We start from the raw sequence: 13,629 nt of genomic DNA on the forward strand, positions 1-13,629 counted from the left end.
TGTACAATGCAGAGGTGGTCTAGCTTTATAGACAGCTGAAGAACCAACACTGACTACCACAAACAATTTTAGTATGCCACTAACAGTGGCAGCACAGTTTGCAATTAGAATTGCGTATCAAAAATGGACAGGTGTGTACAATGCAGAGGTGGTCTAGCTTTATAGACAGCTGAAGAACCAACACTGACTATCACAGACAATTTTAGTATGCCCCTAACAGTGGCAGCACAGTTTGCAATTAGAATTGCGTATCAAAAATGGACAGGTGTGTACAATGCAAAGGTGGTCTAGCTTTATAGATAGCTGAAGAAACAACACTGACTATCACAGACAATTTTAGTATGCCATTATCAGTGGCAGCAAAGTTTGCACTTAGAATTGCGTATCAAAAATGGACAGGTGTGTATAATGCAGAGGTGGTCTAGCTTTATAGACAGCTGAAGAACCAACACTGACTATCACAGACAATTTTTGTATGCCCCTAACAGTGGCAGCACAGTTTGCAAATAAAATAGCATGGCAAAAGTGTGCAGGTGTGTACAGTGCCCGGGTTCTGTGGGTCAGTGGACAGGAAAGGAACACTAACGTAGTATTCCAGACACTTTTAGGATGGCAGAAAAAGTGTCGGCTCTTTGGGCAAATAAAATAGCGTGGCAAAAGTGTGCAGGTGGGTACAGTGCCCGGGTTCTGTGGGTCAGTGGACAGGAAAGGAACACTAACTTACTATTCCAGACACTTTCAGGATGGCAGAAAAAGTGTCAGCTCTTTGGGCAAATAAAATAGCGTGGCAAAAGTGTGCAGGTGGGTACAGTGCCCGGGTTCTGTGGGTCAGTGGACAGGAAAGGAACACTAACTTAGTATTCCAGACACTTTTAGGATGGCAGAAAAAGTGTCAGCTCTTTGGGCAAATAAAATAGTGTGGCAAAAGTGTGCAGGTGGGTACAGTGCCCGGGTTCTGTGGGTATCAGGACAGGAAAGGAAGCCTCACTTTCTTTCCCTCGTAATGATAAAATGCAGCAAAGAATTCCCTGAGCTGAGGTACACAGACGCTGTTATCTAAAGCTGTACACAGCGTTTGCACGGACCTGCCTAGCAGCTATGGCTATGAGCGCCTGGAAATCAGCCCTGAAAAGGGCTGAAATAACCAGCAGTCCCTAATCCCTACAGCGCTGTGTAGCTTGCACTATGTCTATAGCGCACACAGCAGAATCAGCGGCTGCAGCGTGAGACGGGGACAGAAGAAGCGTAGGAGACGTGAAACACGTGTCGGGACGCTGGTCCCCACGTGCATCCCTGGTCTGTCATTTTACTAATATGGGTGAGTGTTTATATTCATATTGAGGTCCGCTTATTGTGACCGGACTTTATCAGGGCAATTTTGCACCTGCTTTTATATTCCAATTATGAATGGATTCACCCTATTTAACTTTGAACATTTATCCAGGGGCACGTGGGGTCTTTTCTATTCCCCCTCTGCACTTTACCCATCTGTTTGATTTTCTGTTGTCTAAAATTCTACTGTCTTGAAGCATCATTATAATAAATATTTATATAGCATGATTTTGGCTTCATGTCATGGTTTTTCACTTTTTCATGTGCAAAAATTAGACTTTCTCTTTCTGTGCCTTTATATAGTGATAGGGGGCATAACTTCGGAACAGAGGGGTACAGAAAAAAAAGAAAAACTGTTCCAGAATCAGTGGAGCCGCACCAATTGGAGGACATACGGTACTCATTATAAATTAGTGAAACGGCCACTTTAAAGGTGCCAATTACTACTATGGTAGGTTTAAATAGTGACTAAGAAGCTCAAAAAATCCTAATGCTACATTTTAAGACAACAGCTCTAAAATTGGCACATATCAGATGGCGGCTCTTTTACAAATTTTACATCCAGGCCCAGAAGGTTTATTTTTCTGATGAAGAACATATTTTCTATTAATCAGCTGTCTCTTTTGGCACCAATGATAAATGGATAATTTAAAAAATTCTACAGATACTAGAACCAATTACATTGCACTACTGCCATGTTAAGCTCAGGAACTTTCACCATTCTGTAAGGACATTTCATGCAGTGTAAGAACTAAAAAGCTTAGTAAAATTGGTTGCATCATATTAAAATTGTTTTCGGGTATTGCACACTATTATCACACCTTAAATTACAGAGACTTGCAAATATGAAAAAATTACTTTATGCAATGATTATATATCCTCTTACTATATATTCCTTCATTTCCAGTTTCCCTTGTTGAAGGATCTTGAACTCTCCACATAGGAAGACTTTGTGTGGCATATGGTGGAAAGGTCCAGTCTGGTCCAGATGCCAGCTTTCCTTTAGAGAAACTTCTTAAAGCATCACTCCAAGAATGGGAAGAACCATAGATTGAGCTGCCATCTATCCATGCTGTTACTGTGTTGATCTAGAAGATGATTGAAATCTTTGTCACACACCAGTAAAACGTTTACAGCTAGCTCAAGAATTTATAGATATTGCTTTTATATAAAGGAAAGTAAAGCCATCTATAGAAGAAATATTAGGAAGTTTGTTAACCCATAAAAACACATAAATGTAAAAAAAATGCTAATTTTTAAAATAGTCCTTTGTAAGTTCATGACCACTAACAGAGTCCATAATGCCCTACATTGGTATGATCTGTGTTAGTGCAGGCCAAATTATATGAAGCAATTGTGTATAATGTGGGCATGTGAACAAAGTATGCTGATCAAATAAATATAAGACACAAATTATTTAGTTAAAAAAATAAATAAAAATACATATATGATATCATTGCAACAGAGGGTTGACATGACCTCAGGCGCAACCACGTGGATTTTCTCATAACTAGTGATGAGCAATACCATATCATGTGAGAGCTCCAAGGTGTTATGGATAGTGATGATGAGTGAGCACTACCATGCTTGGGTGCTCGGTAGGTATAGCAAGCACTTGGTGCTCAGATGGGTGTGACTCAAGTACCCGAGTATAATGGAAGTCAATAGGGAACTCAAGCATTTTTCCTGCATATCCTCCATAAAAATACTTGAATTCCCTATTGACTTTCATTATACTCTGTTACTTGAGTCCCACCCATCTGAGCATTAACTGCTTGTTACGAGTACTGAGCACCTGAGTATGGCAGTACCCACTCGTCATCACTACCCATAACACCTTGGTGCTCTCACATGATATGGTATAGCGCAGCCAATGAGGAGGGACATATATCACATGTATAATAGTTTTGCCATGAAAATCAGCAGCCATTATATGGTGAATTAGACTTGTGAGATGACGTTAAAGATCACAGCTCAACAATTGAGATAGGAGGAAAACGCCCTTAATTTTTTGACAAGTACTTCAGACAGTAAAGTGTTGTACAACTGCAGCACCGAAGAAGAAAATTGTAGTAATCACAATAACACAAATACGTAATTCATAGGTGGAGAGAGCCAAGTGTTAGCACCAGCAGTGACAGACTCTTATTACAGACTTTTATTCTGCTAGATTTCAATTACAATTCATTATTTTCCTTCATAGTTAATGCACTAGACAGAATAAGAAAAACAGGACAATATTATTTTCAGAAAAAAACTATAGTCAGTGTTAATCAGAGATAGTGTGCTTATTAGTCACAAGCAACAGAACTGAGCTTCTGCATTTCTTGTCTAATTATTATTGTGAGTTTGGGTAATAATTGTTTTTTTTTTAATTAATTTGATGCTAATAAGTAAAATTAAGAAATATTTTATGTACCTGGAGAATTTGAATGTCAAGAGATTCAACCAATTATAATACTGTATATACCATCAAATACAGTTAGGTCCAGAAATATTTGGACAGTGACACAATTTTCGCGAGTTGGGCTCTGCATGCCACCACATTGGATTTGAAATGAAACCTCTACAACAGAATTCAAGTGCAGATTGTAACGTTTAATTTGAAGGTTTGAACAAAAATATCTGATAGAAATTGTAGGAATTGTACACATTTCTTTACAAACACTCCACATTTTAGGAGGTCAAAAGTAATTGGACAAATAAACCAAACCCAAACAAAATATTTTTATTTTCAATATTTTGTTGCGAATCCTTTGGAGGCAATCACTGCCTTAAGTCTGGAACCCATGGACATCACCAAACGCTGGGTTTCCTCCTTCTTAATGCTTTGCCAGGCCTTTACAGCCGCAGCCTTCAGGTCTTGCTTGTTTGTGGGTCTTTCCGTCTTAAGTCTGGATTTGAGCAAGTGAAATGCATGCTCAATTGGGTTAAGATCTGGTGATTGACTTGGCCATTGCAGAATATTCCACTTTTTAGCACTCATGAACTCCTGGGTAGCTTTGGTTGTATGCTTGGGGTCATTGTCCATCTGTACTATGAAGCGCCGTCCGATCAACTTTGCGGCATTTGGCTGAATCTGGGCTGAAAGTATATCCCGGTACACTTCAGAATTCATCCGGCTACTCTTGTCTGCTGTTATGTCATCAATAAACACAAGTGATCCAGTGCCATTGAAAGCCATGCATGCCCATGCCATCACGTTGCCTCCACCATGTTTTACAGAGGATGTGGTGTGCCTTGGATCATGTGCCGTTCCCTTTCTTCTCCAAACTTTTTTCTTCCCATCATTCTGGTACAGGTTGATCTTTGTCTCATCTGTCCATAGAATACTTTTCCAGAACTGAGCTGGCTTCATGAGGTGTTTTTCAGCAAATTTAACTCTGGCCTGTCTATTTTTGGAATTGATGAATGGTTTGCATCTAGATGTGAACCCTTTGTATTTACTTTCATGGAGTCTTCTCTTTACTGTTGACTTAGAGACAGATACACCTACTTCACTGAGAGTGTTCTGGACTTCAGTTGATGTTGTGAACGGGTTCTTCTTCACCAAAGAAAGTATGCGGCGATCATCCACCACTGTTGTCATCCGTGGACGCCCAGGCCTTTTTGAGTTCCCAAGCTCACCAGTCAATTCCTTTTTTCTCAGAATGTACCCGACTGTTGATTTTGCTACTCCAAGCATGTCTGCTATCTCTCTGATGGATTTTTTCTTTTTTTTCAGCCTCAGGATGTACTGCTTCACCTCAATTGAGAGTTCCTTAGACCGCATGTTGTCTGGTCACAGCAACAGCTTCCAAATGCAAAACCACACACCTGCAATCAACCCCAGACCTTTTAACTACTTCATTGATTACAGGTTAACGAGGGAGACGCCTTCAGAGTTAATTGCAGCCCTTAGAGTCACTTGTCCAATTACTTTTGGTCCCTTGAAAAAGCGGAGGCTATGCATTACAGAGCTATGATTCCTAAACCCTTTCTCCGATTTGGATGTGAAAACTCTCATATTGCAGCTGGGAGTGTGCACTTTCAGCCCATATTATATATATAATTGTATTTCTGAACATGTTTTTGTAAACAGCTAAAATAACAAAACTTGTGTCACTGTCCAAATATTTCTGGACCTAACTGTATATGCATGGAAAAAAATCCCAATCAACAGTGCCATTATTTTAGTTTTTCTACCAGTCACCCAAAAAAAATAACATATATTTATACATTTATGTATACCAAATGGTGTCAATAAAATGCAAATCATCTTAGAAAAAATATAAGCTCCTATACAGCATTTGTTTATTATAGTAAATCATAGCTTAAGTGGGACCTGTCTCTTGGTCCACAGTAAACAGATTTTGTTCCTATTTTACTCCTGCTGCTCTCATGTATTCTTTATTTTTTTAATCTGCAAAACAATTCCATGTATACATAAAATTTTGCAATAAATTAAATTAAATCTGTACAGTATATATATATATATATATATATATATATATATATATATATATATTTTTTTTTTTTTTTTTAATTAATTGCAAAATGTTATTTTTTTTTTTACAGAGGGTTGTTGCTCACAAGATGCTCTGGGGACTTGTTTTTGGGCTGCGCTGCATAATTACCCATTGAACAACACCCCTCGGTAAAGAGCATAAATATTAACATAACAGAAGCACACAGCAAATTCAAAAAAGAAAAAAAAAAGAATAATCTGGACGCAGCAATAATAAAATAAATGCAAATCTTGACACTTTTGACTTGGAGACAGGTCTTTAAAGACTATAAACAATTCAAAGATTATATTCTTTGCTTTTGTCTGAGTGATGTAGAAATATCTATATTTATCATTTAAAGAGGGCTTTGTCATGTACTTACTGTATAGATAGGATATTTTTACATTATGTAATCTTTGGAACCATTGCTGGTTAGAAGCGAAACAAACCACATCCCCCCCACCGTAGCTATAAAAGTTATAACGGGACTTTATTGGTGTATCTATTACATAACTCATCACTTTGTGAACTTTGTTCAGACTCTATTACCTGCTCTCTTGGGCTGTTGGGACTTTTTCCTGTATCTTGAGACCATTTCATTCTTTGGAACGGCAAAACCACATTACCATTTCCCTTGGGATCAAATACTGGGTCTTTCTCAGGAATATTAATATTTAGAAATTCAGCAGGACATGCTGGCATTTCTGTAGACACTATTTCTGAAAGGACATGAGAACCTGAAAAAGAACATGAATTTCTATGAATATCCACACGAATTTCTAGAAATTCTACTTTTCATTTTTTATGAATTAAAGAATGAATACTGAAATGTGTTTAAAAAATTTTTCTGAGGAACTTTAAAAACAGTAAGTGAACTCAAAACTTTCCATGCAAAATATTTTGATTGCCTCATGAAAATGAAATGACCTGATTGCTATATACAACTTCATGGTAGGACTAATCTACCAGAGAGCTCCTGGGTGGGCATCTGAGCCTCACCTTGAATGGCTGATGACTATACCTTTATGTGGCCCTTACACCAGGAATGCATCCACACTGGCTCTTATATGCCTCTGTTCAGACTCTCTTTAGGCCCAGTCACACACAACGACTTAACAGCGATTCCGAAAATGATGCGACCTGATAGGGATCGCAGGTAAGTCGCTGGGAGGTCGCTGGTGAGATGTCACACAGTCAGATCTTACCAGCGATGCAGGAACAATACAGGTCGCAGTAGCAACCTGTATAACGATCTCGGCGGTCACTGTGACCCTGTCACACAGTGTCAAACACAGCGATGTGTCCTGCTCAGCAGGACATCGCCTTTGAAGAAAATGGCCTGGACCATTCTGCAATGACTAGAGATCTCACAGCAGGGGCCTGATCGCTGGTAGGTGTGACACATAACAAGATCGCTAATGGGATCGCTGTTGCGTCACAGAAACCGTGACTCAGCTGCGATCTCGCTAGCGATCTCGTTATGTGTGACGGTACCTTTTCTCCTTTACCTGTGTATGTTCCCCTACTAATCAGGGAATGTGCCTATTGCCAGGCAGCATGACTCCAACTAAACTGACAACTTAGGTGATGTGCGCAGCCCTACTAGCAACTTTGCATTCAGCCACTACTTCACCCACATACCTTTCTCTTGGCCTATTTTCCTCTTAAGTAAGAGATGTACCACATTGTGAACAATGATTAGATGTTATTGTTATCTCTATGTGGCTATTGTTCACCATCAATAAGTTACACATATAATTATTGGATGTTGGTTGTCATTATAGCAGAGGCCCTGCCAACAGATTTATGTGTGCCCCTCCTCTAACAGTGTCCTGATTCTTTATCACTCACACTGCTACATCAGGGAAAAAACTGATGGCACATCTTACCTTTCAAATGTGAACAGGTGCAAACTGAACATGAAACATAGCAACAAAAAGGAGACAGCTGCACTCTGTATTGCTAAGATATATGAAACAATAAATATGGGAATATATACATGCATTACTACTATGAAAAACATGAAATTATTGAGATACTTAGCACAAAAAAGAGGTTGCTTTGACGTCCCTATTGGCCTCACATAAAACTGGCCAATTGTGTGTGCTAAGTATGTCAATTTTTACATGTTTTTCATAGCAGTAATGCATGCTTATATTCCCATATTCACTTTTACACATATTTTAGCACTACAGAGTGCCGCTGTCTTCTTTTTGTTGCTATGTTTCATGCTCAGTTTGCACCTGTTCACATTAGAATGGTAGGATGTGCCATATTTTGTCTTACATGTGCCAATTCTCTTACCACCACATTGAATAGCCCTTTCTGACCGTAAGTGTCCCAATTGTGAAATTAATTGATCCTAATCCATCAATCTTTCTCTCTCCATATATATCATACTTTAGTGGGCGCAATCATCTTTCCACTAGAGTGTATTGAGAATGCAATGAGTAGGAATTGGTAAATTAAAGAGAATCTGTCAGTAAGATCAACCCTCCTAAGCCCTCTACATGAATATGCAGGTCCTAGAAACTGCTTTGATATCTGCCATCCGATGTCTTATTCTAGAGAAAGCCGAAATGTTCTTAATATGTAAATGAGCTGTTAAGATCTGTGAGCCGGATATAGATCTCCCTGAGAATCTGACTCTAGAGCTTATTTTAATTGAAAGGGGGCATTACCAGTGTGAGACATGTAATGAGTGACAGTCTGCTGTCCTGATCTATATGTCTCACACTGATAATTCCCTTTTCAATTAAAATAAGCTCTGGAGTCAGATTGTCAGGGAGATCTATATCCGCCTCATAGATCTTAACAGCTCATTTACATATAAAAAAAATCTGGATTTCTCTGGAATATTGCAGATATTAAAGTATGATATAGTTTAACTTTTTTTTTTTACCTACATGCCCATATAGACAGCTTAGGTTGATTCTACTTACAGATGCCCTTTAAGGTCTGGTAATATTTCCATGCAGCTGTAAATTATCATACTGCACAATCCCTGTTAATATGCTTTAACATGAATTTACACACACATTCTTGTAGCCGTTAATGCATTATTTAACCCAAACACAGCAGTAAATACAAAAAAGAAAAGTACCCAATTCTGTATTTGGGAAAAAAAAACATGCATAAAAAAACTGCCACGAAAACTTCTTGTGTGATTTCAGCCTTATCAGGGAATGTGTAATGCATATTTTTACACAGGTTTTACATTTTTATGTACAATTCATCAGGCAAAGTCATTTAATATTGAAATATCTGCTCTCTCATTATGCCATAATAAATATAGGCCTCAGCTCAAAGGCTTTTGTAATGAAGTGACAAATTGTATAATACATATTGTCTCACCAAAAAATACGGCCATCACTGTCAAATTTCGAGAAGATAAAGAGCCGGACTCTCCCTTCATGACTGCGTTACTGATTTCCCGTGGATTTGGCTGCACAGGTTCAGATGCAACTTGATATACTCCATCGGAGTAGCTCGCAGGTATGAGGCGTAATAGTTTAGAACCTAGTGTGGAACCACAAAAACAGCAATTCCAAAAATTAGAATGGTGCAGAAATATTCGCAGCGCTATAGTCTCTGCATTTAAAGAAATAATTGACTTTTTTAATACAGGAAATGTTTAATTTTCCAAAATGTACAAAAAGTGCTATTTGTCTAAGATCATAATTTATTCAAGAATAAAGGTGAAACCTGCAAATCAGAAATATAAGTATAACATTTTAGATGCAAAATTCTGCTGATAAATCTATTGAAATATATTAATAAGGACTTGAGTGATTTTATTTTTAACGCTGCACAGCCATAAAGGTACATGATATTTTTTTATTTTTGTGTTCAATTATATAATTTTGCAATAAACACCTAAATTCTAACTGATGTTCTTTAGTCATTCTCTTGGGTAATAGCAGCAAAAATTCTCTTCTTGCTACTCCACCAAAAATCTCTGTTTGGCCAAGTTTCATAAGCTAAAGTTTTTAAGGTGTTCTTCAAATCATTTTTTACTTATTGAATTGGTAGTGGCTTCATTTTTTTCACTTTTAATGTGACTTCATGGAGTCCTACAACCTTAGTAGTGGCTTTGAAACCTTTTCCAGACAGATATATCTCAAAATGTTATTTTCTTAGTTTTTCTAAAACTTACTTTGATTGAGACATACCATCCTTTCCTACATTTTTGTGCTATATTTGTACATTTACTTGTACAACAGGTCTGATTGCAGTCAAGCCTAACTTTGTCAAAACGTTGGTACATAGTTATTAAGGGTGTTGTAAGATAATGTTTTTTTCTGAATGTAGAATATATCATTTAAATCTTTTCCCATAAGGTTTCTATTCCTTTTAGAGGTCAGCATTTTTCATAACGTTTACCTAGCTCTAAGATGTCAGCTTAGCTTAATCGGCTGAAAAATCTGTCTGGTAAAAGTCAAAAACTTGCTCAACCCATTCTGTCAGTAGGAAAAAGTGGATCAGAATAGTTACGAAAGAACTTAAAATTTCTGTTAATATTTTTGTGTAGTAGACATTGTGGTAGTTTTAAAAAAAATCACTATATAGTTTCAATTGACTTGTGTCTTACCTTTAGAACCCATGTTATGAAATGCCAGATTATTATACCACCCATCATAACGCTGAGTTTCCCAGTTCACTGTACTCTGTGCCCCTGATAAAAAATGAGTTGGAATAAAAATGTTAATCATCATGAATACAGCTCTACATAAATGGTTAAAGTCATTCAAAAAGGGAGCAGAGCTATAGACTTAAAATATATATTGGTGTCGGGCCCTAAGATCTGACCCATCAGTCCCTTATCTAGACATAAATTGTTAAGGTATCATATTTATTTTCTATTTTTTTTATTCATTATGTAATATATTAATAAGTCTTTCCAGCCTCTGAGTTGAGAAATTATGTTTAAGACAAGGAAACAAGACGACTGTCCAAAGTTCAATATATTCAACATAATTCTGTTTGGTATGTCATCCAACAGAAGATATCTGAAATGTTAATTTGCATAGAGAACAATGATGTTGCACAATAGCTATTAACATGGATTCATGAGAAAAACATTGAAGCTATACATTCTGTGTATAGATTACTCACCTTCCCCATATAATAATATTATAGTAGGTATGTCTGTATGTACTGTGCATATTTACAACAAATCATGGGCGATTGGCAGCCAGAAGGTTGTTTTAAAATCTATTGTGACAATTTATTAAGATAGGCATTACGCAAACCAGTCTTAATTAGGGGACTCACTGGAATATGATGCACCAAAACCATCAACACATTAACAGTTGCATACCACTTATTGAATTCAGCACATCTTCTTAGTGGTAGGCACCTCCATGCAAGGCGCCAGAAATGCTACTCAAATCAGACACCTAGGGTAGCATTTCTGGCTCAAAAATAGAGACACTGTTGCTGAATTTTATGGGTGGCCATAACCATCCCCGATTCCGGCTCCTCTTCAGGTCTTTCCTTTTTTGATTAAACTGGCATGAAAACACCAAAAGTCAACAAATTTTTGTGCGACTCCACTTTGCACAAATATTTTGTAACCTCCAGTTTTCTGGCCAAAACACTTTGATGAATCACTCACTATGTCTTTACAATAAGGATCTCTATATCAGAATGGAGCCCTGAAATCTACAAAACTTTAAGAAACAATGGTACTTTAAAGAAAATCTGAAAGGTTCAATAATCCCTTTAAGGAGCCTTGGAACTATGCAGATTTGATGAATAATTTAAAAGTATAAAGTATTTATGTCTTGATAAATGTACGTACCCAAGCACATCAAGGCATGGATGAAGAAAAACCAGATGCGTTTTCGGGTCATGATTTTTGTTGGTGCCTTGGAAAAAAATAGGCAATAAAGTATGAATATACAGTACTAAATAATGCAGGCAAGAGTTTGAGAAATATTTTACAGGGTACAGCTTGTAGATAATTCCACGTTTTGACAGAAGCTCCTTCTGTGAGATGGTAATGAATGGGTAATATGTTTCCTGGTATTAATGTATTAAGTGGAGGTTAAAGCTTATATTTACCTATGACATATTGTTATGACATATATACACACACACATCTGAGAGTTGTGTAACAGGAATTTCCGACAACGTACCTTTTAGGGCACTTATTTCCTTATTAACCTGGAGTGACAAAATGTCCTCTCTGATGAATTTGGAAAACCACAATAGGGAAATTGAATTCCTGGTAGCCCTGTCAGATAACACATAGTAAAGTAAAAGCTTTATCTAGATGTGTATGTTCACCAATGGTAAACTGCACTTCAGAGGTAAGTCAACGACCAGGAAGTCGTCTTTCAATGAAAGACAAATGATGAAATCTGATTGTTTAGGTAGGGTTTCTGCTACAGACACCATGATATTGACAATTTTTTAATGTTTGTCTTCCTCGTCTAAGAGATAAGCTTTTGTCCTTTGGTGGCCAAGGTTTTTCAAGGTGACAGTGTCCAGAACAAACTACCATCACTCAAAGTCATGCATTCAATGGAGATATTTTATTTAACTCTTTACCATTTTCTAATGAGTGAATATTTTTCTGCCCAAAGATCTCCCCATATAGAGTGATGCTAACAAATAAGTGTTTTTCTTTGCTCTAACGTCTCCATGCTACAAGTAGACATAGTCCTTATATTCAAGGTCAAGACATAAAGGCTAATAATAAGCGTATAGTAACATATATGGGATATTAAGGTTGAGTTACAAAAGCCAACCCATAGTGTTAAACGACCCCTGTTTGGCTACATAATAGCTGATTGGCATTGGTTTAATAGCCTGTTTAGACAAAACAATTGGTAATAGGATTGTTGTGTGCTCATAGACAGTCATAGATCTTGGTAGCACGTCTTTATACAGGATAATGTGGGAGCTTAAATATCATTTCACCTAACAAACAAGCATTTGTTCATTCATTGGGGGATTGGCAGCCTGTTTACGCTATCTAATTATTGAGGAAATTCCTAGCAAGGCTTGTTCTTGGTAGTCAGCTACTGTATCTGTCCCCTAACACTATTGTTTGATTGGGACAGGGAGAGTAGATTATTTTTTTACTAGTCTTTATGACTAGCTCAGATGTTATTATTTCGCCACAATGGTGGAGTACAAAGATCCTTATTTTAGACATGACTTTATCCCAAAATTGCTGTATAGCACTGGTGTATAATTACTGTGACCAGCATTTCTTAGGTGTAAAATGATAGAGATGCAAGCTGAGCAGGTGACAAGTAAAAATATTCAGTGCTAAGAAAATCATCCATTCTGCATGATATAGAGTCACTATGGCAATTACGGGTGATGACGGAAAAATTAATTGGTCAGTCCCAAAGTTTTGATGTCAGCGTCAATATACAAGAAGGGGTAGGTGCCTGGATTATTTATTCTGTAGACAGAGCGATTGTCATTTTTAAAGGTATTCAAGATGAGAGTTATTTTTTTTTGTTAACTGACCAAATAGATGATACTGTAGATCTATTAGTTTTCTTTGTTGGCATTCTGCACAAGAGTCAATGAAAATTGATGAAAACATAACCAAGTAAATAGTTTTATATTTTCTTTCTGCTTTCTTGTTCATATGGTTTTAACAATGTCATGCCATTATTGTGTTTTATCTTCTATTTGTTTAGTGTATGTCCTAGTGTTATACAAAATGCCCATGAAATACCATCAAAGATGACATGACTAGTGATGAGCGAGTGTAATCGTTACTCTTCGCTACTCGCACTGATAGTACGGTATTCAGGTTACGTGTTACATTGAGAGTTTTTGTGTA

At 37.2% G+C, this 13,629-nt stretch overlaps 1 protein-coding gene across 1 annotated transcript in view; it reads right to left on the reverse strand.

Moving 5' to 3' along the window:
• The window catches only part of LOC142301686 (dual oxidase 1-like), a 92,531-nt gene extending 80,846 nt beyond the window's left edge, over positions 1 to 11,685 (reverse strand). Inside the window, exons 1-5 of the mRNA XM_075342709.1 lie at positions 11,623 to 11,685; positions 10,411 to 10,494; positions 9,174 to 9,338; positions 6,369 to 6,556; positions 2,219 to 2,420 (exon numbers count right to left, since the gene is read on the reverse strand). Of these exons, the coding sequence (XP_075198824.1) occupies positions 2,219 to 2,420; positions 6,369 to 6,556; positions 9,174 to 9,338; positions 10,411 to 10,494; positions 11,623 to 11,674 (691 nt within the window). The 5' untranslated portion in view covers positions 11,675 to 11,685. The remainder of the gene's footprint in view (positions 1 to 2,218; positions 2,421 to 6,368; positions 6,557 to 9,173; positions 9,339 to 10,410; positions 10,495 to 11,622) is intronic.
• Between the last annotated feature and the right edge of the window lie 1,944 nt (positions 11,686 to 13,629).

The sequence above is a fragment of the Anomaloglossus baeobatrachus genome, chromosome 4, assembly GCF_048569485.1.
Source record: "Anomaloglossus baeobatrachus isolate aAnoBae1 chromosome 4, aAnoBae1.hap1, whole genome shotgun sequence".
In the NCBI taxonomy this organism is placed as follows: domain Eukaryota; kingdom Metazoa; phylum Chordata; class Amphibia; order Anura; family Aromobatidae; genus Anomaloglossus; species Anomaloglossus baeobatrachus.